This window comes from Eriocheir sinensis, chromosome 13, assembly GCF_024679095.1.
Source record: "Eriocheir sinensis breed Jianghai 21 chromosome 13, ASM2467909v1, whole genome shotgun sequence".
Lineage (NCBI taxonomy): Eukaryota > Metazoa > Arthropoda > Malacostraca > Decapoda > Varunidae > Eriocheir > Eriocheir sinensis.
Window position 1 is genome coordinate 12,316,903 of NC_066521.1, and position 27,571 is coordinate 12,344,473.

The 27,571-nt window shown below is 43.8% G+C and overlaps 2 protein-coding genes and 1 long non-coding RNA gene across 54 annotated transcripts; 2 read left to right on the forward strand and 1 right to left on the reverse strand.

The window, feature by feature from the left end:
- The first annotated feature begins 1,524 nt into the window (after nucleotides 1-1,524).
- LOC126997997 (innexin shaking-B-like) lies at nucleotides 1,525-9,632 on the forward strand. 3 transcript variants are annotated; one of them, XM_050859269.1, is made up of 9 exons: nucleotides 1,923-1,945; nucleotides 2,531-2,671; nucleotides 3,281-3,521; nucleotides 4,038-4,129; nucleotides 5,034-5,164; nucleotides 6,158-6,302; nucleotides 6,676-6,897; nucleotides 7,744-8,098; nucleotides 8,358-9,632. In XM_050859269.1, exons 1-8 carry the CDS (start codon nucleotides 1,931-1,933, stop codon nucleotides 8,074-8,076), a joined length of 1,320 nt encoding a protein of 439 aa, XP_050715226.1. In that variant the 5' UTR covers nucleotides 1,923-1,930; the 3' UTR covers nucleotides 8,077-8,098; nucleotides 8,358-9,632. The 3 variants fall into 3 exon arrangements, with proteins under 3 accessions (XP_050715227.1, XP_050715226.1, XP_050715225.1); XM_050859270.1 differs by lacking the exon at nucleotides 1,923-1,945 and adding an exon at nucleotides 1,525-1,883 and having other exon boundaries at nucleotides 7,744-9,632; XM_050859268.1 differs by having other exon boundaries at nucleotides 1,924-1,945; nucleotides 7,744-9,632.
- LOC126997811 (uncharacterized) lies at nucleotides 8,103-27,571 on the reverse strand. Its single transcript, XM_050859023.1, has 14 exons — nucleotides 26,744-27,571; nucleotides 25,263-25,480; nucleotides 24,726-24,859; nucleotides 24,436-24,598; nucleotides 24,107-24,268; nucleotides 23,699-23,812; nucleotides 23,262-23,501; nucleotides 15,943-16,132; nucleotides 12,579-12,796; nucleotides 11,828-11,961; nucleotides 11,373-11,535; nucleotides 11,060-11,221; nucleotides 10,723-10,836; nucleotides 8,103-10,326 (listed from the first exon to the last, which is right to left on the reverse strand). The coding sequence occupies exons 1-14, from the start codon at nucleotides 26,889-26,891 to the stop codon at nucleotides 10,117-10,119; spliced, it is 2,370 nt and encodes a 789-aa protein (XP_050714980.1). The 5' UTR covers nucleotides 26,892-27,571; the 3' UTR covers nucleotides 8,103-10,116.
- Nucleotides 18,619-22,969, forward strand: LOC126997998 (uncharacterized). Of its 50 annotated transcripts, none has more exons than XR_007752586.1 (8): nucleotides 18,619-19,288; nucleotides 19,555-19,714; nucleotides 19,754-19,793; nucleotides 20,268-20,307; nucleotides 20,366-20,444; nucleotides 20,634-20,713; nucleotides 20,988-21,188; nucleotides 21,367-22,969. It is a non-coding gene; the product is annotated as an uncharacterized LOC126997998 (long non-coding RNA). The 50 variants fall into 50 exon arrangements; XR_007752548.1 differs by having other exon boundaries at nucleotides 20,366-20,438; nucleotides 20,588-20,713; XR_007752550.1 differs by having other exon boundaries at nucleotides 20,366-20,405; nucleotides 20,594-20,713.

Below are 27,571 nucleotides of genomic sequence, written 5' to 3' on the forward strand. Positions count from 1 at the left end.
CAATAAGTTTATTTATCATCTTTGTACCTCATCGTCATCGTACACGTACAACACAAATAAAACAAATGACGGGATCCTACATATCGTTTGTTAATAACTTTCTATAGCATTTTAAATCGAAAAATTAAGACTTACAAAGAATGATTTGACACATTTTTATTTTATCAGCAGCCTTTCATAGATTTTCATAGCATGTTATTTTCTTGTATCACAGTCTCAAGAATCATTGCCTCAATACGTGCTGCCTCTTATTGCTGTGTGAGCGCGACAGGTTGGATAAGAAGCGATTCACAGCTTCCAGTGTGCAATGGTCACACTTATTCGTCTGAGGGTTTCAAACACTTCAAAATACAAACAGCTGGAACTGAAGTATGTTACATATCTTTTTTTAAATCTTTTGCACCCCTAGGTTAGAATGGATATTTCACTGACGATACATTTTTTTTTTTTCAACAGCATTTTATTAACAAATGCCATCAGCCACAACTAAGCTTTTGGTTTAAATGTGTTGTGTCAGGGTATCAATTGTAATGAATCATCATATGCTTTTTGGTACTTTTATTATGCTCTATGCTTGTATTTTGGAGAGGCGGAGGCTGACTGGTTAGCGTGCCGGCGCCGCGTCCAGGAAGACGCGAGTTCGCATCCCCCCCACCCCCCCCCCACCCCGTCTCAAGCTTGGATTATTCAGCCACCGCCGAGTCGCCTAAAAATACCCACATGCTGTCCTGAAGACCACCCATCAACCCGGACTCTGGATTCTCTCTCTAAAGAGGGAATTAAAGATGAGCTCGGAGGGGGGGGGGGGGGTAGCAGCATGAGCCAAGCATGATGGCGTCACTATAAACACTTGCCTGCGCCAAAACGGTCTGACGGCGACCATCAGGCCCCACTAAGAAAAAGCTTACCGGCACCACAGGCAGAAACGTACATAAAAAAAAAAATCTGATATTCTTTCTCTCTACCCTTCTCTGCCTTTCATTTTACTCCCTTTATCACGGGGAGTGTTTCATTTAGTGTTTAATTTCTCTCCAAGCATTGGCTGAAAATCAGGTTTTATGTGGTACTATATTTTCATTTTTGTGGTAAAATTTATCTTGTGGTTAAACACGAGTGACGAACAATTCCAGGCTCTGAGTCTATGAAGCTATACGCAGTTAACAACGATAATGATTGTACAGCTGTCACCCTTTCCTGTTGTTTACTTCATTGCTACAACTACGCGTCAGGCACCAGCCATCCAGATAACACCGTAGGCCGTATTACAAGTCCAATCCGATAAGTTACAGAGTTATTCATCCCGAACTCTGTAGGGACCCGAAACTTCTTGGATTGGACTTGTAGTACGGCCCCTAAACTGATCTTTGTAGGCATCCGAAACTTTCCGGATTTGACTTGTAGTACGGCCCCGTATCTGAGGGCCAGGGCAGGGGGAGACGAGGAGTAAAGAGGGAGTTTAAACTTTTGGGAAAGACCATATCTATCTCAGGATGTGACGACAGACGACTACCCTCCCTCCCCTCCTCTTCTCTTTCCGTCAAACGTCCATCACGCACACACGTAAACTAGTAGCCAAAGTCTTTCATAGCGTTCGTTCCTTCTGCAAAACACGCCAAACAAAAAGCCGTAGAATTTGAAAGCAATTTACAAGATCTTGGACATTTGAAAGGTCCAAAAGCATTCGAAAAGAGGGCAAGTAGATGGTTTGAGTAGACTTTCTTTGTCTTTTTGTGGCGGTGACGTGATTCTTGGTAGCGGGTACCCTTAGGAAACCGACGTGCTGCGTCCAGTGTGTCGCCGCTGACGCGCAGTGCCTCTCGCCGCCACCACCAGAGCCGCCACCTGTCCGGCCGACCTCACGCCACACCGTTCCTCATCTCCTGGTGGGTGATGTGACTTTACTCTTCATCGTTATCAACAATATTCGTGCATGACAGTGATCGTGGTGTGTTCGATAAGCAATTTTTTTTTTGTAATGTTGGAAATGAGTGAGGCATTTTGGTAACGGCTGGAAACATGGAAGCATTCTAAAATTTAAATTACGTGAATTCTTTGTTTTTAATTAATCACAAGTTCCTGGAGTGCATAACAGTGACCAGACATTTCCTTATTCAGAGAAGTATGAGTTGTCCTCTTCTCTCTCGTAAACAGATCCTTGAGTTTTTGGCAGTGCTGGAAGTAACTTAGTATAAAACAATAAATGTCAATCAATAATATACACAGCAGTGGGTACACAGTTTCCTTTCGTTTACACGGTTGCCTGATTTGGTACAATCCGGAGAGGTGTGTCTGAAAAGTTGCCGATCTCTCAGGACACGACTTAATGGTGACTTTGAGGTCCCCCGTGAACTGACAGACAACTAGCTATTTGTTAGCTACTTAAAACTAATGGCTATCTTGTACCTTTTATTAATGTTTTGTATCAGTTCAGTGTGCTTAACAAATTAAATTAATGTTGAATGAACCGTATGGAAGTCAACGGAAACATGCAAGTATAAAAAGCTCCCTTTCCTTTGTCTCGCCGTGACAGAGCGGCACCCAAGTCTTGAAGGGCCTGCATCGAGAGCGTATAGGCAGCAAGAGCAGCAGCAGAAAAAGAAGCAGCAGCAGTCTTAGTAGCAGAAGCGGCAGAAGTAACAGCATCAGGAGGAGGCAGACAATGGTGATTCAGGTCAGTATACAAACTTTTCCTTCAGTGGCACAGTTTTATTTTAAACGTTAGTTCCATATTCTTAGACATTCCTGGGCTTGCACATCTACGTGCTGTCGCACAGATTGTGGGTATTTCTGTGAGTAGTTTCATGAGCCCAATGATACTTTGAAAAGGCTCCTGCAATATGAATGTGAAAAAAGCGCTAATCTCCTTTGTGGCCTTTGGAATCATTTGGTGCGGGAGCCGAAAGCGTCTGAGAATACGTGCCCTGAGCTGACCGGCAGACATCTTTATGTACACCTTGAGCAGCACTAAGATCCGCATAGCTTCCGCTTTCTAGTATTCAGTGAACTATCTCAAGAAGTGGCGACCCTGGGAATGGTCCATCGCGCCCTGGCATAGAATTATATACAGCGCGCAGCCATATGAAGAAAACACAAACGATGTCATAGGAAAGTTTCTATTCAGTAAAGAGAACACTGAGAGCAAAAAAAGAAATACGTACTACATAAAATTTGTAAAAAGGAAAATGAAACTACAGGAACAGAACACACACAGAAATAGTGATAGAAGTGTCGTTACGAAGGCTGTACTTCGCCCCAGCAACTGAACTGAGCCCTTCTGCAGGTGGTAGGTGCCCTGGCGGCGGCGGTGAAGGTGAACTACTCCCGCACCCTCGTGGACAGCTACACCGCATGGCTCCACTACCACTGCACCACCATCTTCCTGCTGGTGGCAGGGGCGCTGGTCATGGCCGGGGACTTCGTGGGGGACGGCATGCAGTGTCTCCATGACGGCGCGGACTCCCCGAAGCCCATCAACACCTTCTGCTGGATCACCTCAACATTCACCATCAACTCGACTGACAGTGAGTAGATAGATAGATAGATAGATAGATGGAGACGGAAACAGAGACAGAAATTTGGATTCTTTTTGTGAGCAGCGAGAAGCGGGCTTTTTTTGTATTATTGTTTACTTTTTATTGTGCCCTTGAGCTGTCTCCTTTGTTGTAAAAAAAAAAAAAAAGATAGGTAGACAAACAGGAAAGTAATATTGGCAAGTTAGAAAAACTGATGAATGTAGATAGATAGATACAGAGACAGACAAATAGAGAGACAGATGGATTGATAGATAGATTGATAGGTAGGTAGATAGATAGATAAGTAGATAGACTGATAGATAGATAGATAGATAGACAGATAGATAGATATACAGATAGATGAACATAATAAAGACATACTAGCATATGAATAGACAGAGATATGTAGATAAATAAACGGAACGAGAGTGATATAGGCAAACAAGTTGATAAAGATACCAGACAGGTAGATAAAGATTAACGATAACCAAAGGGCAGAGTAACTTATGTCCTTCCCTCCTTCAGCTTTAAAGGGACTTGGAACCTACAATCCTGAGCTCCACGAAAAGACGGTTCACGCCTATTACCAATGGGTTCCGATAGTTCTGGCCATACAGGTAATGTGGGATCCAAACTCATACCCTATACTTCTTTTTTTTTATCTTTTTTTTTCTACTTCACCTCATTCAGTTATTCATCTTCTTTTCTTTATTTTTTTCTTTTTCTCCTGTTTTGTTTTCTCTTTTTTCTACTGTTTGTTTTTTTCTTCTTTTTCTTTTTTTCTTTTATTTTTCTTCCTTTTGGCTTTCATCTTCTGTTTCTTTTTCAACTTTCTCAAATTCTGCTTTCACTGTTTTTTTTTTTTCTACTTTTTTCTCCTGTTTTGTTTTCTCTCTTTTCTAATGTTTGGGTTTTTTCTTCTTTTTCTTTTCTTTTTCTTCCTTCTTTTCATCTTTTGGCTTTCATCTTCTGTTTCTTATTCAACTTTCTCAAATTCTCCTTTTCCTCTGTTTTCTTTTTTTCTGCTTTTTTGGGGTTTTCATCTTTTCTTCCTTACCACATCTCTATCAAGTTCTCCTGTTCTTGTTTTCCTTTTTTTCCCGCTTTTCGGCTGTCTTTCTTATCCCTCACATTATCATTTCATCTTCATCCTCCATTCCTTCTCTCTCATTTTTTCATTCATCACTCATCCATTTCGTCATCGTCTCTTCCTTATTTTCAAGTTCTGATTTTTTTCTCTCTTCAAATTTCCAGAGATTCTTTACTTTTTTATCCTCCTATTTCTCCTTCTGTCCCTCTTCACTCCTTGTTTCCATTCGTTATCCTTCTCTTCATTCACTTATTCTTCTCTACTTTCCTCAAACACAATATCAATTATTATTCCTGTTTCTCTTCAAATGTTTTACGTGAATCATATTTTATCATACATTTTTTTCTTCTATAATTTTGTTTTCAGTACCTCATCAGTGTCCTTTTTTTATTTCTTTGCCTTACATCCTTCTACTCCTCTCCCCCTCCCAGGCCGGCTTGTTCTACCTGCCGCATTACCTGTGGAAGACGATAGAGGGGAAGCAGGTGGACCATCTTCTGCAGGACCTCAACCGTTCGCTCTTCGATGACGACGCCGACAAGAAGATCAAGAACATGGTCGAGTGAGTGTCATGTGCTTATGTGCTTATGTGTGTTGTGTGTTATGTGTTATGCTATGTGTGTTCAGAGTTATGTGTTAGGTGTGTTAGGAGTTGTGTTATGGGTTATGTCATGTGTGTTATGTGTTATGTGTTATAGACCAGATGAGAGGAAGGTTCAGGTTAAGTACAGATAGAGTAGCAGATAAGTAACACGATAGAGTGAGCATTAACTAGATTTATGTTAAGCACAAGGGGAAAGAAGTGAAAAAAGAACGGAAATGAGGAGAAATTAAAGAGAAGGGAAGCAAGAGGAAAAAGAGGAAGGAAGAAATTGCAGTGAAGGATATAAAGAGAAGGAATGTAAGGGGAAGTATAGAGAAAGGAAGTAATGGAAGATAAAAAGAAGGAAAGTAAGGGATGCGAGGGAAAATAAAGAAAATTAAGTGAGGGAAATGAGCGAAAATAAAGAGAAGGGAAAAGAAGGGAAGTCAATTAATTAAGGACAAGTAGAGTAGCAAGTTTAGGATAATTATTAGCGGCAGATAAAATGTCAGAGAAAGAAAACGAAAGTGACCAAGGAAGGATTGTGTTTACAGTAGCAGATAAAGAAAACGATGTACTGAGTGAACCGGAGGAAACAATCGTTAATGTTAGGAGCTCACTAATTGACAACTACACTAAGCAAGGATGTATCTAGCTAAATAAATGAGTAAGAAAGTAAATAAATAAGATACTCAACGACAAAAGACGAAAACAATACTTGATTTGACTCACTCACTCACTCTGCAACTAACCAATTCAGTTAAATATTTAGCTAAGTAAGTAAGTAAGTAAGTAAATAAGTGAACGATTAACTGAATAATATACACACCGACCGACAAAAAAAAACAATACTTACTTATTCATTCATTCACTCACTAACTGCCTAACTAACTAATTAACTAACAAACTAACTGACGACTAAAATTCAACCATCCGCTCTCTGTTTACCTGTGTTCCCCCACCTGTGCGTAGTTACTTGCGTGAGTCGTGGGGCCTCAACGTGAAGTACTATCTGGGCCACTTCCTCTGCGAGTGTCTTTACCTGGTCAACGTCGTGATGCAGATGTTCCTCATGGACAAATTCTTCAGCGGCGCCTTCATGTCCTACGGTACCAAGGTGTGTGTGTGTGTGTGTGTGTAGGACGCTGCCAGATCCTTCCTTGTCTATCTAACTCCTGCGTGATTGCTTGTTTGTTTGCTCTAACTCGTCTATTATGATTGGTTTACTGATTCGACAAATACTTCGATCTTTGTGTGCGTGTGTGTGTGTGTGTGTGTGTGTGTGTGTGTGTGTGTCTTCACTAGCACGTCTTTTCTATTTGTGTATCTCTTCGCAAGCTGCCTTTTTTTTGCTGTTGTTGTCCTTGAGCTGCCTCCTTTACTATAAAAAAAACTAAACTAAACAGAAAAGCTTAACGAGACTACGAAGTGAACGAGACTGCGAAGTGACAGGTAAATGGGTAAAAAAAATAATCTCCGTTAACCCACAGGTGTTCGAGCAGCTTCGTTCCACCGACGACCTGCACAGAAACTCCCGGATGCTGGAGGTGTTCCCGCGGATGGCCAAGTGTCTGTTCTACAGCTACGGGATGACGGGGGAGATCCAGACGGACGACGCCTTCTGTATCCTGCCGCAGAACATCATCAATGAGAAGATCTACCTCTTCATGTGGGTCTGGTTCATCATACTCACCATCATCACCTGCCTCCAAGTAAGGGGAAAGGAGGGAAGAGAAGGGAAGCAAGGGAAATGAGGGGAATTAAACAGAAGGAAGTAAGGGAAGTAAGGGAAAGCAGAGGTAAGCAGGGAATTGAAACTAGAAGAAAGAATTGTTGTAGCAGAGAAAAGGAAATTAAAACGGGAGGGACTTCTTGTAGCAGAGATAAGGAAGTTAATACGAGAAGGACTTTTATTATTATTATTATTATTATTATTATTATTATTATTATTATTATTATTATTATTATTATTATTATTATTGAGACCCATGAAAGGACATCAAGATAACAAAAAAATTACATAGACCTAAACAAGAGTCCCTTTGATGAGCAGATCTGAATGTGAAAAAAAATAAAGAGTGACAGTAAAGTAAGGAGAGGAATAAAAGGTAAAAAAAAAGGGGGAAGGTGCCAAAACAACGCCTGGTGAGTTAACAGGTGGGTGTTGACTCTTACTTTAAACTTATCAATGTCAACAAGAGAAGGAAGTTAATACCATGCACCAATAAATCACCACTACTACCAACACCACTTCCCTTCCCACCATCATCACCATCACCACCACCACCACCTGCTAAACAGCTTCGCGTCTCCTTCAGATCTGCTCACAATCGAGAGAGCCCGGGTTCGATTCCCGGGCGGAGTGGAAAAATTTGGGCGGCTTTTCCGATACCCTACGCCCCTGTCCACCCAGCAGTGAATGGGTACCAGGTATTAGTCGGGTGTTGTGTCCCGTCTCCTGGGGTCTGTTCCCTTCTATAATTCCTTCCCTTTCTGTCTCTCTCCGGCATATGACCACAAATGTTGCGCCGACTAAACGAAACTTTTTTTTCCTTCAGATCTTGTGGCACGTGGCAGTCTACAGCAGCGTCGCCCTACGAACAAAACTCATGGGCATCCGCATCCGTGCCACTGTGCCGGGTAGGATGAAGCAGGCACTCAGACACATGCACATCGGGGACTTTTGCCTCCTGAACAGCATCGGCAAGAACCTGGAGGTGATGCACTTCAGGAAGCTGTTGGAGGGCGTGACCAATGCGTCCGAGGAGGTGCTCGAGCCCTCCGCCCCCCTCGTCTACGGCACCTACAGGCCCTTCTCCAACAACTCTTCAGCTGCGGATACGCTGCCGAGGAAACGTAACCTGTACCCGACCTTGAGTATGGGGGAGTGAGGGACTACCTTGACTTAGGGAGGTGATGGATTGATTACCTTGATTTAGGAGGTTTTAGGGATTTAGAGAGGATGGATTACCTTGATTTAGGAGGTTTTAGGGATTTAGAGAGGATGGATTACCTTGATTTAGGAGGTTTTAGGGATTTAGAGAGGATGGGTTACCTTGATTTAGGAGGTTTTAGGGATTTAGAGAGGATGGATTACCTTGATTTAGGAGGTTTTAGGGATTTAGAGAGGATGGATTACCTTGAGTTAGGGATGTTAAAGGATGTATTACAGGTGATGGATGGGTTACCTTGATTTAGGAGGTCTTAGGGATTTAGAGAGAATGGATTACCTTGAGTTAGAGACGAGTTACTTTGAGTTAGGGACATATAGGATAGGATACCTTTAAGTTAGGGAGGTAAGGGATAGGTTACCTTGATTTAGGGTGGGGAGGTGATGGATTACCTTGAATTAGGAAGGTAATGGATAGGTTACATTGAGTTAGGGACACAAGCGCGGCATACGGCGGCTTAACTTGTGCTTGAGCTTAACAACGTGAAAGTTTTATGATCTTTGAGGTATAACTTGCATTCCAGCTTTATTTTAACAGTGTGAAAAGGATTATTTACACACAAGCTTAAACTAGTAACGTGAGAGGTAGGTAGATAGGTAGGTAGGTGGATGGCTAGGTAGGTAGGTAGGTCTTTGGGGTGTAACTTGTACCTTCGTGTGTGTGTGTGTGTGTGTGCGTGTGTGTGTGTGTGTCCGCCCATTCTTTATTGTCCTCTGTCGTTTTCTTCCCTCTTCGTACTCATTGTGGTGTCGATTGGTGATAGTGGAGTCCAAAGAGTAGTGATAATGGTGAGATAGTGTGATTAATAAAGAAACCATTATCGAGGACGCCGTGTTATCGCCGAGACAGGTGATGACAGAAAAACGATTATATATTTCCAGAGTTATCAATTAAACTATGGACCAATATCCGTCTGTCATTGCCTCATATTCTCAAACTTATATCGGGGCACACCCACCCACATGTGATAAGACTTTCGTAGAGGTTGTGTTAGTATTTCCATTGATAGTTTTATGAGCCTAGCGGTAGTTTGACAAGGCTTCTGCTGCACCATGAATGTAGAAAAAAATCACTCATGAGAACTTAACCCGGTAGCAGCGACGGGCCAAATTTGTGGCTTTACCGTGTACCAGCGACGGCCCAAATTTTTGCTATGATATAAACCCCAAAAAATAGATGATGCATAAACTGATCACAAATGCGTTGATATATATCATGGAATGGTTTGCGTGAGTGATGATTTTTTTCTCATTTTTCTCGCCTTTAAGAAACATGATCCCAGCAGCTACCGGGCTAACTAATCTGTTTTGTGACCTTTGTAAATATTTATTGTTGAGAGCCGAAGGTGTCTGAGAATGCATGGCTTGTCACTATACTTAACACTTTTTATATACGTGTTACTGTGATAAATGGACAATGAAAACGATAAACTGGAAGACTCATCATTCTATATTATAACACACAATTACAAAACAATAAATCAAATGTACCGTTAACCATATTTTTATTATCCCTCAAAGTAACATCACTGACTATGAGAGTATCACAATGTGCTTAAGTAAAGGAGAAAGTAAAGTGGGATAAGCCACAAGAAAAAGACGGCAGAAAAGAAGAAAAGGAATGCAGGATGATGAAAAAGAAGAAGAAATAGGAGGAGAAGAAGAAGAAGAAGAAGAAGAAGAAGAAGAAGAAGAAAAAGAAGAAGTAGAAAAAGAAGAAGAAATAGAAGAAAACAAAAATACTGAGAATGAAAACGAAAAAGAAGAATAAGAAAACGCAGAAGAAAAAAAACGCTGCAAGTAAGGAAGAAGAAAATGAAGCTGTAGAAATAGAAGTAGCAGAAAAAGTAAGGTAAGGTAAAGTTGGCTGCATATGCCATAGCTGCGCGTGGCTGCGGTGCTCATCTCCGTCGCATTGGGAAGTAAAAGAAAAAAAAAAGTGAAGATTTCTAGGCACGGCGTCTCCTACAAGCTCCTAAAACTAGAGCGGCGACTTCTCGAGGTCATCGGTGGGCGTCGGGGCGGGGGAGTAAGGTCGGGAGTTATGTGTGTCCGCGAAGTCCTTGATGAACTCTGAGAAGACGCTCCGCTCCATGTTCTTGGCGAGACTGACGAGGAGGAACCAGTCGCTCACGGAGGCCCAGCTCACTACAGCCTTCACCTCTTGCCTCACAGACGGGAGCACGCGGGCCTGGAGAGGGAAGGGGTAAGGTAAAGGTTGAGGAGCATTATGTTAGAGCTGCGCGTGACCTTGGTGCTCAGACACGTCACTGTGATCCTTGAGCCTGTGGCGAATCGAAGTAGAGAGGATGCCAAGGCTTTTGTTTCCTTTCGAAACGATGCTTAAATTATAGATTGAAAGTTAGTGTAGTTAAGATGGCTTTGTTTATTTTAGGAGTGTGTGCTATAACTTCGGTTTATCGTTGAAACGATGCTGAAACGCTAAGACAAACAGAGGAGAGGAAGAGACGGTGAGTGTGTCGAAAAGAGAATGTTAACAAGCCGCTAAAAACTGGCAGAGAAGGGATTGGTTTGGATATTTGTTTGCAAGGTCTTGCGTCGTGGTGTGTGGTATCGTCTCACCCACCTGAAGGATGCGGAGTCTGAGGGGCGGCAGGATGAGGGTGAGGATTCGGTAGAGAATCCAGGCGGAGGTGAAAGCGGTGAGGAACACGAGCCACACCCACAGGAACAGGTAGATCTGGCGCCGCACGGGCAGGGAGGGAGGAACACACGGTAAGAGACGGAGGGACTCAAGATAAAGGCCCGAGACGCTTCTTCTCTTTTTGACAATAAATCTTAACCACCTCCCAAGAACCTTGCATCATGGGAACCAAAGCTGACATTGCTCCATATATAGCTCATTCGTGCCACCACCCTTGCCTTCCTTCCCTTCCTGCTCCCACTCAAAGCCCGGCAATCACCTTTTCGTTGATGATGTTGGTGGCGATGAGGCACATCACGTCCCTGATCTGAATGGTCCCCGAGGCGCCGAAGCTCTGGAAGGTGCACTTGGCCATCCGCGGGAACACGTATGACATCGGGTCCGTGCGGTTCTCGGGGTCCAGACGAGCCACTTCGAACACCTGGGCCGGAGAGAGGGTGGCTGCGTGTTCAGGAGGAAGAGAAGGACACTACAATAGGAGGGTATGTCTTCACGATACTAATGCAACGAAGAGAGGTACTTTGTGACACTTCAGTGATACAGAGGGAAGGCTGGACTAAGGAAAGACTCACGCTGGTGCCGTATTTGAGGAACTCGCCGCCGAGGAACCAGTCGGTGAAGAACAGCATGCCCACCACCACCACCAGGTTGAGGAACTCACAGAAGAAGAAGCGGTACGCCCACGCCCTGTGCCCACGCATCGTGTGGCTCACGTACTTGGACAGAATGTCGATCCTGGATGAACCGTGGCGATATAATGCATGGTGATTCTGTGTGTGTGTGTGTGTGTGTGTGTGTGTGTGTGTGTGTGAGGGGTGGGTGGGGGGGTGCAGGTGAGGAACCTAATAAACTGTGTGGCAGGATGGAGACAAGGTTCATACTTCCATTCTGTTAAAATAGTTATTGAATTTGGAAACTAAAAGCGCTAACGCGTGTGTAAAGGTGTGAAGACAAACTGCTGTGTGCAAATGTGTTGACAGGTAACCGAGGGACTGGGACGCAAGATCTTAGTGGACGAAGGACTTACATCTGCTTCCTGTTGAAGTAGTTGCTGAGGTTTGAGCCGAGGTAGTCCCTGACGGAGAGGTTCTGGACGAGCTGCCTGAAGAGGCCGCCCTCCCACCGCTTCCAGAGCAGGTGAGGCGCGTAGAACAGCAGCCCCTATGGAGGCAGGCAAAGGTGAGTACTCCTTGCCTACCAATACCCCTTCCAGGCCTCCCTCACCAACCCCCTGACACCTATGAACCCATATTTACTCACCTGTGTGAACAACCTACGTGGATAAATAAAAAAAAGAGTACCATTATGTTATGCTTGATAGTACAATCACTTACCACCAATAATTATACCCAAATTACTCACCTATGTCCACTACCTGCCTGCAGAAAGGGACAAAAAAAGGAACCTAGTAATATAAAATTTCTGCCCGTATCAAGTGTAAACAAAGGCATGCGCGGTGAATTCCTCTCATATCATTCATGTTTTCTGTTCATATTGAAGGTGATAAATGTATCGGTGATAAACGTATCGGTACCTCAAACTGCCTTTTTGAAAAGCCTCTCGTAGAAGTTCCTGGGATTTTCATGGCCTGTTTTGTGATCCTAGCGAAAGTTTTACCTGACTTCAGCACCTTGAGCGGGAAGAATCGCCAATGAAAACCAGGCTAAACTTCTCTGTGGCCTTGAGAAATAGTCGTAATGGAAACCAGATACGTTTAAGAATATGGACATCAGTATTGCTCATTCCCTCACCTTTGACCACGTATAGGTTCTTCCTACCTGCATGAAGAGGACGAAGGGCACCCACTGGTAGTAGGTGTGGTAGGTGATGGAGTCCGTAGTCTCAGGTGGCCCCACGCCGGGGTGAGGCACCTGTGAGCCCACCTTGAGGCTGTGCAGGCGGTCCACGGTAAAGGTGCCCATGATGAAGCAGTAGCTGTTGACCACGTTGTTGAAGGAATCTGAGCTAATACCGGTCATGCAGTCGATCTTCTTGCCTGCCGCCATGGAGAGAGAGAGAGAGAGAGGGAGACTGCATTAGTTGGAAGTTTATAAACAATCTGTCTGTTTGTTCTACTTGTCTCTCTCTTTAACTAGTTCATTAACCAAAACCCGAAAGCAGTATAAGAGTTAACTATATCCTGTAAGAGAAAATCAAATATATAACGATAAAACCTTCCCTCAGTGAAGCCCAATTTCGGCCCTGCGCAAATCATTCAACTTGTCAACAAAATGCACAGGTCACTGAGGTCAGTTGGTCGCTATCAAGTGTAAACAAGGGCACGCGCGGTGAATTCCTCTCATATCATTCATGTTTTCCGTCCATATTGAAGGTGATAAATGATCTGTCACGCACGCAGAGGAGCTATGAGAGTCTGAAGTGGTCATACATAGCAGTGAAGAGTACTGTTATTGTAAAGTGAAGAGAGTATTGAAGATTCTCCCTTTGTTTCGTATTCTGGGGAGGGTTTTTCATATTATTCGTGTTTTACGGTAATAGTGAAGGTCATAAATGTTCTGTCATGCATGTAGAGGACTTACGAGATTATGGAGAGGTGATGAATGGCAGTGGAGAGGAGTTATAGTGTAAAGTGAAGAGTACTTACGGATCTCCCCTTGTTTCGTGTTCTGAGGAAGGAGTGCAAATCGTCTTTGTTTTCTGTCTCGACTGGAAAAGGACTGAAGAAGTGACATGCTGCTTTTTCGGGTGAGTGCCAAGGTGTGCTATGTAGGGGATACTGTATTTGAAGGACTTGGCTGTTTGTAAATTGGGTCAACCTCTGTAAGTGTTCGCTAGGAGGTAATGAGGGGATTACCGTAGCCTACTCCACCGCCAGTGATAGCGGCGCAGCGCGAAGCATATTACATGTACTGTACATACTGGTACGTATTTATCGTAAACAGTTTAACATAACAAATCTTACCAAGCTAAATCTAACCCAACCTGACTGGATTAATTTTAACCTTACGAAACCTACCAAACCTAACCTAATCTCCCCCCCCCCCCTACCCAAATGCGATGTACTAGGCTATACTCATCAATGTTTTTTTTACATCATTATATTGAAGTCTAGTATTAGATCAATTATCAGTTACATCACTGCATTCAGAGACCAACATACAACATGATGTAAGTTTTACCTCGGGCGAGATGGGTACCATGAATTTAATATTATCCGGCAATTTTTCACAGTGTTGAGAATAGAAACCATCTCGGCACACATCAGAGCCACTGGGACACGTGTTATTTCGAGATAAATGCAAAAAGTAAAGATCTGATAAGCTAATAAAATGGTGTATCTCCGAATCAATACTGAGCGCTCGCCACTTCCGCTCCGGTCTGGGTATTTCCATGAGTAGTTTAATGAGCCTAAAATGTGACGAGGCTTTGCAAAATGAATGTGAAGAACTCTCATGAGAACCCGACTAGGCTAATCCCTTATGTGGCCTTCAGAAATATTTGTGAGATCCGAAGGCTTCTGAGAATTCAAGCCTTGTTCTCGGGTCGATTGGTTCTATTTTCGCGGTGATAAGTTACTGGGGGGATAGATTACTATAATATACTAATAGTTAATACTGTTCGTTAGGTTTACGTGGGGTCCTGTTAGTACCTTTAAGAAAATGTGGACAGGATGTGTTTTCGGTGGTGGCTTTGCTCCGCGATCTTGAATTGGGTGTAATTCTATATAATATTATTTACCTTTGTTTCAGCAGTAAAAATATCACGTTTCCATTAGGTCATGTTGTGTGTTGAGGTGATTTATACTCTAAAAGTTGTGGAAAATTACCTGCTATCGAAAACTTAGAGGGAACTAAAACGAAGAATTACCAGTAAATTCAAACATTGTTAGGTTAGATTTTGTTTGCTATTTGAAGGAATGAAATAGAGGCATAGGCTACGTATCTTTGGACGGGTTTGGTTACGTCCTTGAACCGATTACTACTTGCAAAACGAAACAGCCAAGTTCTGCTCTTCAAATTATCACTCCCTTTACTTTTTGTTATAGTTGTTTTACTCATATTCCGGTTTCGGCTACCTGGTTCTTTCTCGTGTTATTTATGTTAGTTTCTGGCAGTATAACTATTGTTCTGCGGCTTTGAATTGTCGATGATATTGTTAAATAAATCTATTTGCATCGTTGGCAGGTTAATTTTTGCATTATCATTAGTCACCCTCATTATCGAAGGCAGTACCACTTTTCTTTTTACTTCCTTGCCTTTCATCATCATTGCCACATGCATAATATCACACTCCATTTTCTGTTCTTTCCTTTCCCCGTCATTATCGTTGTTGTTATTTCCGCCTTCCTCTCATCATGATAATTTTGATATCGATCTTCCTATCATTAGCATACTTTTTTTTGTTTTACCGTTTTCCTTTAGTTTATCATACTTTATCACCATTATTATCATCCCTATCATTACCATTATCATTATTCTTATTATTTACCTTTTTATTCTAGTTAGTCATCCTTCCTCACCATCATCATCCAACTCCATAGATTCTTTATTCATTATCATCACTAACACTATCATTATCACCGGAAAGCACTGATATTGATTTGACACCTACTGCTATTGATACTGTTTTATCATTATCATTGTTATTATTTTTTTATCATATAATGATCTTGAAACAAACTAGCAAGGTGGGCAGTGTGTACGTTTAACTATTCGTTATTATTTTTTTCTCTAAGTCAAGTATGCTACCTGTTTTGATATTTGTTTTCGAGTTTTATATTCATTTCTATGAAAAACAAGTAGAAAACAAAAGTATTTCTTCTTATTATCGTATGGGATAATTGTTTGTCTTTACCTTAGAACGTTAGAACATAAGGAGTCTACAAGAGTCTGGTAGGCCTATACAAGGCAACTCCTGTAAACCTAACCCCACCTAACCTAACCTCATTATCCATGAATTTATCTTGCCTTTTATAAACTGTATCTGTCGTATCGCAGGTGTTCATTCTCCTTTACTGGCTGATAAATGTGTGATTCGGAAACCTAGAATTGAGATGAGAGAGAGCTGGCATATCTTCCTATTTTTTATATTTTTTTATTATATCTGTTTATTCTCTGAGACTCATATCATACAAACCCATAAAGCCATAATAGAGAATAGCCTAAAGCGTGTCACACTTACCCACAAGGCCGTAGAGCGAGCTGAGGAGGGTGGCGATCATGAAGAAGAGGTAGGTGTAGCGGTAGTGGAGGCGGAACACGAAGCCCTCCACCACCGGCTTCACGTCCACCTTCACCTTGATCTTAGCGAAGGCACTGACCGACATTGTGGCTGATGAAGCTTTACCGCTGCGATGCTTTACTGTCTCCTCCTCCTCGTTAGGTTAGGTTATGATTGTATTAACTTTTCCTCCCCGTCTATTTCCTTTCTTTGATATATGATTGGTCTACTTGTTACGGGTTTTCTAGCCTATCCACTTTTCTTTAGCTTGTGTGATTGTAATTGTTGTTTATTGTTGTATGTTACTTATGAGTGTTATTTATTTGTTGACCTTTTCTTTCTTCTGTTTGTGTTGTACAATAATGTTACTTCCTTGCGATTAACACGAGGACGCTTCACATCGCCGGTTTTCATCACTTGTTGCTACTCTCGTTGGTAGTGCTGCTGTTTTCCTTCACTGCTGTTGTCACTAAATGTTGTTGTTTTTGTCGAGATCCATCCTGCATAGCAATGACTCGTTCTGCTACTCACCACACACACAAACACCGACACTTCTTATGTACCAATGAAGCTTGAAACACTATATTACCGTAAAGAAGATAAGGCGGATTTTGTCACTTGACTTCATCTAAAAATAAGCTGATAAAGGAAGACGTTGATAGTATATGAAGGATGCTTGATTTCGTGTGTTCATATTTTTTTTTTCAGGCGTGATTTAGTTTTGCCCTTCTCGTATAGTTACTTTTTTTCTAATCGTTTTCTATTTCTGAGATATTTTCTTTACTTTTCTATCTTTTGTCCACGTCTTTTTCTTTCTTTTTCACTTTTCTAGCGTTCATTTTCGTGTTTTTCTGATCGTTTCACATTCACTTTTTAGGTTCTAGTGTCTGAGGAATTTTCTTTGGTTTTCTGTCTTTCACTCACGTTTCTTTCTTTTCTTTTATAGTGTTCATAACATGCTGTGGTTCCTTATTTCCTTATATATATATATTCTCTCTCTCTCTCTCTCTCTCTCTCTCTCTCTCTCTCTCTCTCTCTCTCTCTCTCTCTCTCTCTCCTACACGGAAGGGCACCTGGCACAAACCGGCGAAGGTGACGACTGACTGCGAAAAGAGAGGCACGAGTTCTTTACATCTTTGTCCCTTATCTGCTCATTACATGGACGGGAGCACCCAAATTCGTAGATAAAACCATCTCTCTCTCTCTCTCTCTCTCTCTCTCTCTCTCTCTCTCTCTCTCTCTCTCTCTCTCTCTCTCTCTCTCTCTCTCTCTTAGCAACTAGAAACACAGTGATGGATGAGTTATAAAGAACATAATAACATAAGAAGATGAAGAACATGAGATCATAAGGAGTCTTCGAGAGACTCCTAGGTCTATACAAGGCCGCTCCTGTAAACCCAAACCAGCCTAACCTCTCTATTCATGAATGAATTGGCACTCATCAAATGACTGTCGAGCCTGTTCCACTCACCCACCACTCTCTTGGTGAACCAGTTTTTGCCTGTGTCTTTGTTGAATCTGACTTTATCTATCTAACTTGAACCCATCGCTACGTGCCCTACCCGGCTACCACCAAAACGTTATTAACGTCATCCATAATAAAGTTCTTCATATATTTATAAACCTTGATCAAGTCTCCTCGAACCCTTCTAGAGAATGCAAATTTAAAAGTCTAAGTCTATCCTCAAATGGCTAGTTTCTCAACTCGTGAATATTTTTTGTCATCCTCTGCACAGATTCCTCTGCACACCCTCTGCACATCTTGATAACCATTCTACACAGTAAGGTGGCCAGAGCTGAACCACATAAGCGAGATGTATAACTAATGCTGAATATAGCTTGAGGGTAACTTTAGCGCTACTAAAGCAGAGAATCAATACGCTCCTTTGTTAATTATCAATATAAATCAAGAGAGAAATCATACAGCCCAGTGAGGAAATAAGGAAATAAACAAAAAATGGAACAATCCATCAAATAAGAGAGAGAGAGAGAGAGATATCAGGTGAGTAGGGTATAGGGCCATTACGTGTGTGTGTAATTCACCCACGGCCTAACCACGAGCTGGACTTGTCATTCACAGCCAGTACCCTCTCTTAGAGAGCGCGGCTCATTATAGTCGATCTCTGGGTACTGCTCAGACCTTGCACACCACACACCCCATCCCCCTTGCTCAAGGGGGAACAGTAACCACTCCTTGTCAGAGGAAAAATCCCGGCCTGAACGGGGCTCGAACCTCCGCCTGCCAGGCCGTGAAGCCTGGCAGTGCAGTTTTAACCGACTGAGCTACCAGAGCGCTGTGTGTGTGTGTGTGTGTGTGTGTGTGTGTGTGTGTGTACCATGGAGGTATAATAGGATCCTACCTCCAAGGTGTGTACCCAAATCTTTTTATCATTCAATTTCGCCAGTACACACACACTCTCTCTCTCTCTCTCTCTCTCTCTCTCTCTCTCTCTCTCCTCAGTAGTCAATGTCTTTGTGCACCGTTTAAGCTATCTAATCAACGTTAAAGATAGTAATGATAATTCTCTGTTTCTCTCATATTTAGAAAAACCCAAGATAAGAACTAATATTCAGTAAAATCAGGTGAGGGTTAATTAATCTCAAAGTACAGGTATGTAATAATAAACAAACCATATTATCAAAATCTTCATTGTACTATAAATAATACATACACGAAACGAACCTTACAAAGTGAACAACATAGGAGGAATCTTAAGTGTCATAATAATCCTAGTTTTTCTTTATTTTCACTTAGACCTAGGCGTTCCCTATTGTGTGATTAGGAACGAAACTGCAAAAAAATAGTCATCACTTTTTCTCTCCCTTCTTTGGCCAGTGAAGAATGAGAGACGAACTTCACCTAACTCAGTAAGAAGGATTTTACACTCAAAGTCATCATCATCATCATCATGTTTAGGAACTGTTCACACACAGCAGATAGATGTACAACCCGCGCCTGGTGTCACTGCCGCCCAATCTCTCTGAAGTTAGCCATGGGGGTAAGCATCAGAGAGCCGCACCACAACAGACTTAATGTGGACAATTTGCTGTCATATCGGTATACAAGCGTGTGGGATTTTGTTGCGTATCCCTAAAATTAAGGTTTTGTGGGGTTAAGAGTAGCTTGTGGAGAACGAGGATGAAGTTCTTGAGATTGATTGCGAGGTTCTGGGTGTTGAGGAGAAAGTCTTGGTGGTTGAGGAGGAATTCGGGGTGTTGAGGAGGAGATGCGGGGGTTGATAAGATATTCGGGGTGTTGAGGAGGAGATGCGGGGGTTGATAAGATAGTCGGGGTGTTGAGGAGGAGGTGCGGGGGTTGATAAGATATTCAGGGGTTGAGGAGGAGGTACTGGGGTTGATAAGATATTCGGGGGGTTGAGGAGGAGGTGCGGGGGTTGATAACATATTCGGGGGGTTTAGTAGGAGGTGGGGTTGATAAGATATTCGGGGGGTTAAGGAGAAGGTGCGGGGGTTGATTAGATATTCGGGGGGTTGAGGAGGAGGTGCGGGGTTGATTAGATATTCAGGGGGTTGAGGAGGAGGTGCAGGGTTGATAAGATATTCGAGGAGGAGGTGCGGGGGTTGATAAGATATTCGGGGGGTTAAGGAGGAGGTGCGGGGGTTGATAAGATATTCGGGGGGTTAAGGAGGAGGTGCGGGGGTTGATAAGATATTCGGGGGGTTAAGGAGGAGGATTGGGGGTTGATAAGATATTCGGGGTGTTGAGGAGGAGGTGCGGGGGTTGATAAGATATTCAGGGGTTAAGGAGGAGGTGCGGGGGTTGATAAGATATTCGGGGTGTTGAGGAGGAGGTGCGGGGGTTGATAAGATATTCGGGGTTGAGGAGGAGGTGCAGGGGTTGATAAGATATTCAGGGGTTGAGGAGGAGGTGCAGGGTTGATAAGATATTCAGGGGGTTGAGGAGGAGGTGCAGGGGTTGATAAGATATTCAGGGGTGTTGAGGAGGAGGTACGGGGGTTGATAAGATATTCAGGGGTTGAGGAGGAGGTGCAGGGGTTGATAAGATATTCAGGGGTTGAGGAGGAGGTGCAGGGGTTGATAAGATATTCAGGGGTTGAGGAGGAGGTGCGGGGTTGATAAGATATTCAGGGGGTTGAGGAGGAGGTGCAGGGGTTGATAAGATATTCAGGGGTGTTGAGGAGGAGGTGCAGGGTTGATAAGATATTCGGGGGGTTGAGGAGGAGGTGCGGGGGTTGATAAGATATTAGGGGGGGTTGAGGTGGCGGTTCGGGGGTGGATAAGTTTTTCGGGGTGTTGAGGAGGAGGTGCGGGGGTTGATAAGATATTCGGGGTGTTGAGGAGGAGGTGCGGGGGTTGATAAGATATTCAGGGTTGATAACATATTCGGGGTGTTGAGGAGGAGGTGCGGGGGTTGATAAGATATTCGGGGGGTTGAGGAGGAGGTGCGGGGGTTGATAAGATATTCGGGGGTTGAGGTGGAGGTACGGGGTTGATAAGATATTCAGGGGTTGAGGAGGAGGTGCAGGGTTGATAAGATATTCAGGGGTTAAGGAGGAGGTGCGGGGTTGATAAGATATTCAGGGTTGAGGAGGAGGTGCGGTTGATAAGATATTCGGGGGTTGAGGTGGAGGTACGGGGGTTGATAAGATATTCGGGGGGTTGAGGAGGAGGTGCGGGGGTTGATAAGATATTCGGGGTGTTGAGGAGGAGGTGCGGGGGTTGATAAGATATTCGGGGTGTTGAGGAGGAGGTGCGGGGGTTGATACGATATTCAGGGGTTGAGGAGGAGGTGCGGGGTTGATAAGATATTCGGGGAGTTGAGGAGGAGGTGCGGGGGCTGATAAGATATTCGGGGGGTTGAGGAGGAGGTACGGGGGTTGATAAGATATTCAGGGGTTGAGGAGGAGGTGCGGGGTTGATAAGATATTCGGGGGTTGAGGTGGAGGTGCGGGGGTTGATAAGATATTCGGGGTGTTGAGTAGGAGTTGCAGGGGTTGATAAGATATTCGGGGGTTGAGGAGGAGGTGCGGGGGTTGATAAGATATTCGGGGTGTTGAGGAGGAGGTGCGGGGGTTGATAAGATATTCGGGGGGTTGAGGAGGAGGTGCGGGGGTTGATAAGATATTAGGGGGGGTTGAGGTGGAGGTGCGGGGGTTGATAAGATATTCGGGGTGTTGAGGAGGAGGTGCAGGGGTTGATAAGATATTCGGGGTGTTGAGGAGGAGGTGCGGGGGTTGATAAGATATTCGGGGGTTGAGGAGGAGGTGCAGGGGTTGATAAGATATTCAGGGGGTTGATAAGATATTCGGGGGGTTAAGGAGGAGGATTGGGGGTTGATAAGATATTCGGGGGGTTGAGGAGGAGGTGCGGGGTTGATAAGATATTCGGGGTGTTGAGGAGGAGGTGCGGGGGTTGATAAGATATTCGGGGGTTGAGGAGGAGGTTTGGGGGTTGCAGGAGGCGAGGGATACAACGTGCCTGATTCAGTATGGCAACGGAAATTGCATCCATTGACTAACATTAAGAGGCTATATATCAATGTTTTTTTTTTTTTTTTTTTTTCATACTCTAAGTTACTGCTATAAACTGATGCCAGGGATTTTAGATTACTTTATGATATTTAGGCTGCATCTCTTTCTTTTTTCTGTGCGACTGAGAAGTTACTGTTTTCTATTTTGGGGGGGTTGTGATTCTTTATATACTTAGAAGGAAATACCCTCCTGCGTGTTTATGCTTGACCTTGTTTTCTTGAGTGAATAATGCATTTGGGGATAGATTTACAGGTTCTGACTTTTTATTTAGATGGTTTTATAAAATTTTGTCATCTATAGTTTTGTTACCAATAAGTCATGTGTAACTGTGCTGTCATTCAACGTACTCTTTTTTTAGATATGTATTATACGCTCATTCTACATCGTTTTCAACTGTTTAGGAGCATTTGACACCTGATCCCCGCCTGTACCCAGGATATTATGCACTTGTAAGAGCAGGTGTCATGGGCGCCAGCCGCTGACGAGCACTCCAGTAAGTGTCCACCTTGATGGGGTCTCTCGTCGCTCCGCCCATGCCCCCTGTCCCACCCTGGCAGGAATGTGATAAAGCTACAGCATAGTCCAAAGAGAAACTTGAATATCTTACGCTGATTTATGTAATGTCAGTCAACCTTAAGCTGTAAAAACATTCTTATCTTTCAGTGTATTACGTGATCATTGAATTCTCAGGTGTAGAAATGAACACATTCTTACCTTATGCTGTTTATCGTATGGTTAGTTAATCATTAGGAGTAAACAGGAGAACACATTATCTTACACTGTTATGTGCTTGTTCAGTAAAAACATTAGATGTGAAAGAGAAAATAGTGCATACAATCTGATTGCGTGGGAGTTAAGTGGACCTTCGAACTCGTAAAATATTGAAATTTTAGAAAAAAAAACTCCCAATGCAGCCGGATACCTGTTCCTTCTTGTCCAATGAGATTTTTGCCGCAAATTGCAATTTAAATGGCATTTAAAAGCCCTGCGCGCCATACGTCTTTAATCAAATCGCTCGCCTACCAGTTTGTCATATTTTTGCAAATATATAGACGTGCGAAATACTGTAATATCAAGACTGTAGGTGAAAAGCTAGAGCCTGTGAAAGGATAAGAAAATCAATTATATCCCTGTACTTGGAAGGTCCCTTTATACGTGCTCTTAGAAAATATATTTACGACAATGTGTTACGATGGCTAGCTGAGAATGAAAAGTTACTTTAGAAATGACCGTTACTTTAGAAAAAAAAGTATATATTCCCAAGTCAGAGGATACATATGAAGCGACGAAATGATAAATAAGGAATGTACGGAAATGAAGCAGGGAAAGCGTCACTTAATAGCCTACTTTTTGATACTCATAAACAAGTAACAAATGTAGCCTAGCATAGGTATTTTATTTATAACATTAGGGAAAATAAGTTATAAAAGTTGAAAGTATAAAAAATATGTATGAACGAAAAAAAAAAAAGACAACACTTACAGATTATTGAACTCTGAGGCCTTAGGCACGACCATTGTTAAGTAGTACAGTGACCCCAGAAAGCTCTTACTGATATCTCATAGGCTTGGGTGTGCGCCGGGGCCATTCCTCTCTCTCTCTCTCTCTCTCTCTCTCTCTCTCTCCGTACTTGTTCGAGCATGGGAGGAGCAGGAGTTAAAGAATAATAAAAAAGAGGGAAATGTTGAAAAATAATACGCATCATATCAATACGAATCTGAGACGGGTACGTTCAATCTCTCTCTCTCTCTCTCTCTCTCTCTCTCAAGCATACAACGCCACCCTGCTCGGCTTCTCCTCCGGCACCGAGTCTTCCCTTCTGAGCTCCTCCTTCAGTGCTTCTTTGTCGTCTGAGTGGTAGAATTCCTTGTGCAATTCGATAACGAACTCCGAGAACACGCTTCGCTCCATGTTCTTGGCGAGGCTGTACAGCAGAAACCAGTCGCTGACGTTGGTGTATCGCAGTATCTCGCGCAGGAGGTCTTGGCTCGCGGAATCAGTTAGTTGCTGTCGCGTCAAGAAGAAAGGAACGGAAGCAAAGGTGAAATTAATGAGTGAGGGAATAGTTTTTTTTCTTGTGTGTGTGTGTGTGTGTGCGTGTGTGTGTGTGTGTGTGTGTGTGTGGAATACCAACTCAAAATCAAACAAACTCTAGAGAACAAACAGACCCTGGTAGACAAACTCATATTATACGAAAAACTCACCATGAGGAGGAAGTTCCTGAAGGGCGGCAGGATGAGGGTGAAGAGTCTGTAGAGCATCCAGGCAGAGGTGAGGGCGGTGAGAAACACGAGCCACACCCACAGGAACAGGTAGATCTGGCGCCACACGGGCAGGGAGGAATATAGGTGAACGTGGGGTAGAGGCAGACAGGTGTGGGGGGCCATGGTACAGGTATACGCAAAGGTGAAGATGCAGGAAAATGGAGGAAGAAATTTGTCGGTAGATAGGTTGGAAGGTAGGGGGTTGGTAGATAGACAGGCGGATAGAGAGATAATTTGACTGATTGACACCATCCTTTCCCATAAAGTTAACGTAGCTGTTGATGTAGTCCTTTAGCCCCTCCCCTCCCCCCATCCTCTCCCTCCCTCCCTGAATAGCCCCACACGCACCTTTTCGTTGATGATGTTGGTGGCGATGAGGCACATCACGTCCCTGATCTGAATGGTCCCCGAGGCGCCGTAGCTCCGGAAGGTGCACTTGGCCATCCGCGGGAACACGTACGACATCGGGTCCGTGCGGTTCTCAGGGTCCAGACCAGCCACCTCGAACACCTGCATGAAGGAAGAGTGTGTGCGTGGGTGTGTACGTGTGCGTACATGTAGACAGAGGAAGAGAAGAAGACTAGGAAGGTATTTATTTCATGATACTGCTACAAAGACGAGAGGCACTGACTGGCACTTGAAGGAGGAGAACGGTGAGGATATGCAGCTTTACTCACCTTGGTGCCGTATTTGAGGAACTCGCCGCCGAGGAACAAGTCGGTGAAGAACAGCATGCCCACCACTACCACCAGATTGAGGAACTCACAGAAGAAGTAGCGGTACGCCCACATCCTGTGTCTGTGCATCGTGCGGGTCACGTACTTGGACAGAGTCTCGAACCTTGGGACACGCAGAAAAGAGTGATGCTGAGCCGCTGTCACTGTTAATTTACGTCCTTAGACGGATAACAATGCACTAATGCAGATTATAAACTCAAGCATCACAGAATGATGAGCCTTCTCCTTACCCTTGCTTCTTCCCGAAGTAGTTTTTTAGTTCATCGCCGAGGTAGTCCTTGAGGGAAAGATTCTGGATGATGCTCTTGAAGAGGCCGCCCTCCCACTTCTTCCAGAGCCAGTGCGGCACGTAGAACAGCACGCCCTGAGGGAGCCAAGGGAAAAAATGGTCAACATTGGTAGAGGCGGAGGGCGAGGCAACAATTGGTCAGTAAGCGTAGAAAGACGCAGAGCAAAGCAAGAAATAGTTTGGAAGGTGGAGAGGCAAAGGCGTGTGTCCTATAAGAAAAAATCCTACACCACTGGACTTCCCGGCTCTTGACACCTCTTGCCGGAGACTAGTAGTGACGATAAGCCCTTCCCTGGGCCACGGATTTCCATATCGATTTAACACATTTACGAGGAAGCAAGGACTGGGGAATGTTGAAGCGAAATACCACACCCATTTTAGCTTATGTGTTATATAGTAAAGGTCTGTTGATGGATGTCTTGTAGCAATACGTGTAAGTCATGTTATGTCACGGACCCACACACCCACTTGAACCTACCTGCACGAAGAGGACGAAGGGCACCCACTGGTAGTAGGTGTGGTAGGTAATGGAGTCCGTAGCCTCAGGTGGCCCCACGCCGGGATGAGGCACCTGTGAGCCCTCCTTGAGGCTGTGCAGGCGGTCCACGGTGAAGGTGCCCATGATGAAGCAGTAGCTGTTCACGGCATCTTTGTACGAGTCCGAGTCTATATCCGTCAGGCAGTCGATCTTCTCACCTGCAGAAGAAAAGAGGACCACGAGGGATGGAGAGGTGCGTTAAGGCGGCGCTGCACGCACTCATGGGCCCCTTCATGCTCAGAGAAAGGGAGTGAAGAACAGAAAGGAAGAGGACGGGGAAAAGAGAGAGACAGGAAGAGGAAGGAGAAAAGAGAAAACAAGGGACAGGAAGAGGAATGTGAAAGAAGAAAAAAGAGACAGGAAGAGGAAGGAGAAATTAAAAACGAAGAGACTGGAGGAGGAAGGGAAAAAAAGAGAAAGAAGAGTTAGGAAGAGGAAGGAGAAAAGTGAAAGAGGAGGGAGAGAAAATAGACAGGAAGAGGAAGGAGAAAGATGATAAGAAAATTATGAATATGGAAAATAGAGGAGGTGGAGGAAAAGGAGGCGAATTGGCGAGAATAATGCTCCGACACATAGGTTCACTGATGCCTTTTGACTGTAACTAGAAGAAGAAGGGAAAGGCAGGTGAGTTGAAGGAAGAGGAGAAATCTGAACAGAAGAAAAAAAAGTAAGCTCCAACTCTCGCTCACAAAAAAAAATAATCCAAGCTGGAAAAAAAAGTGAGGGAGATAACGGAGGAGAAATTTAGAATAGCCGGCCAAGGAGACGAGATAAGAATAGGCCGAGGAGTAACTCACCAACTTAAAATTAACAGTATAATCTCGAAGACTTGAAGGAATCATAAGAGCCGGCAAGGAAGTAGTAGAGTAGAGAGAAGAGGTGGTGAGGCAGGAAGATGGAATGCTATAGAGTACGGACAAACATTGAAGAGTTAGAGATAGAGGAGGAGAGAGGAAAATGGCATAACTGATAGAGATGGAGGAGAGATAAGCCGGAAAAGAGAAGAGGATACGTAGTAGATGGAAGAGGAGGAGAGATAAGAAGTAGGAAAAAGAGTAAACAAAGACCCTCTCACAAAAAGCATCGAAGAGAGAGAAAGTAATAGGAGAGAAGAAGGGCAGGAAGTAGATGGAAGAGGAGGAGCGAAAAGAAAAGGGAAAAAGAGTGTACAAGCAAGGAACCTCTCACTAGCATCATCGTATAGGGATAAGGGGTAGGGAAAGGAAGACAGGGATAGGAGATGGAACAGGAGAAGGAATGGGAGTAGGTGGAAGAGGAGAAGCGTTAAGAAGGGGTAAAAATTAGAACACTGAGACCAAACAAAGAATATCTGACCAATAACATCGAAGAGAGTATAGATAGAAGAGGAGGAGCAATAAGAACAGGTTAAAAAAAGAGTATGCAAATAGAAGTGCTCTCACCAATGACATCGTAGAGGGTGGCCAGCGCCGTAGCCACCAGGAAGAAGATGTAAGTGTAACGGTAGTGTAGTTTGAAGACCAAGTTGTCCACCACCGGCTTGAGGTCCACCTTCACCTTCACCACGCTCGACACAGCCTTGATTATCATTGTGGCGGCGACTCACACACACACACACACACACACACACACAAAAGCGTCCCTTCTCTTTCTCCTTCCCTCCTTCCTTCCTTTTCTCCCCTTTTCCTTTCTTTTATCTCTCCTTCTCCCCCTCCTTCCTTCTCTCCTTCCTTTCTTCTTCCTGTCCCACTCACACACACACACACGCTTTGGTTCCCTCTCCTCTAGTTTATCTCCTTAGCTGCAAAATTTCCTTCAGCGATCGTTCATACAAGATGGTTTCCTCCTCTCCTGTTTTTTCTTTTCCAGTGCCTTGCGAAGTACTGTCTGTGTCGAGTAAGTTCAGTTCACGCCTCCTTTCTTTACTAATGTCCCTTTTCACACAGCGGCTTTTCGTTTCTCTTTTCTTTTCCTCAAGTCCTCCACCGCCAGCGTGTTGCCAGGCTTCTTCACTTTGCAGAGGCCTCGTTAATATTTTGGTGAATGTTTTGTTGTTGTTTCCAGGCTTTGGGTTCACTGCACTGCCACGCCGCTCCGCTCTCTCGCCTCGCCGGCCAGTTAGTGAGCCCAAACAGGTAACCTCACAAACTTAATCTAATCTCCGTATCAGCATCAAACAAAAACGCACACTCGGGTAGGACGCACGCACGTACTCTTCAAACACTCCTTTACACACCTAACGCACACAACATTTAAACGTGTGTGTGTTT

Excerpts from the sequence above, each read along its gene's own strand:
- LOC126997811 (XM_050859023.1), bottom strand. The coding sequence starts at position 26,891 with ATGATAATCAAGGCTGTGTCGAGCGTGGTGAAGGTGAAGGTGGACCTC. Across the intron at positions 25,481-26,743 it reads CACCCTCTACGATGTCATTG|GTGAGAAGATCGACTGCCTG; the intron begins GTGAGAGCACTT and ends TTTCTTCTGCAG. Across the intron at positions 10,327-10,722 it reads TCAGACTCCGCATCCTTCAG|GCCCGCGTGCTCCCGTCTGT; the intron begins GTGGGTGAGACG and ends TTCCCTCTCCAG.
- LOC126997997 (XM_050859269.1), top strand. Across the intron at positions 3,522-4,037 it reads CACCATCAACTCGACTGACA|CTTTAAAGGGACTTGGAACC; the intron begins GTGAGTAGATAG and ends TCCCTCCTTCAG. Across the intron at positions 4,130-5,033 it reads CGATAGTTCTGGCCATACAG|GCCGGCTTGTTCTACCTGCC; the intron begins GTAATGTGGGAT and ends TCCCCCTCCCAG.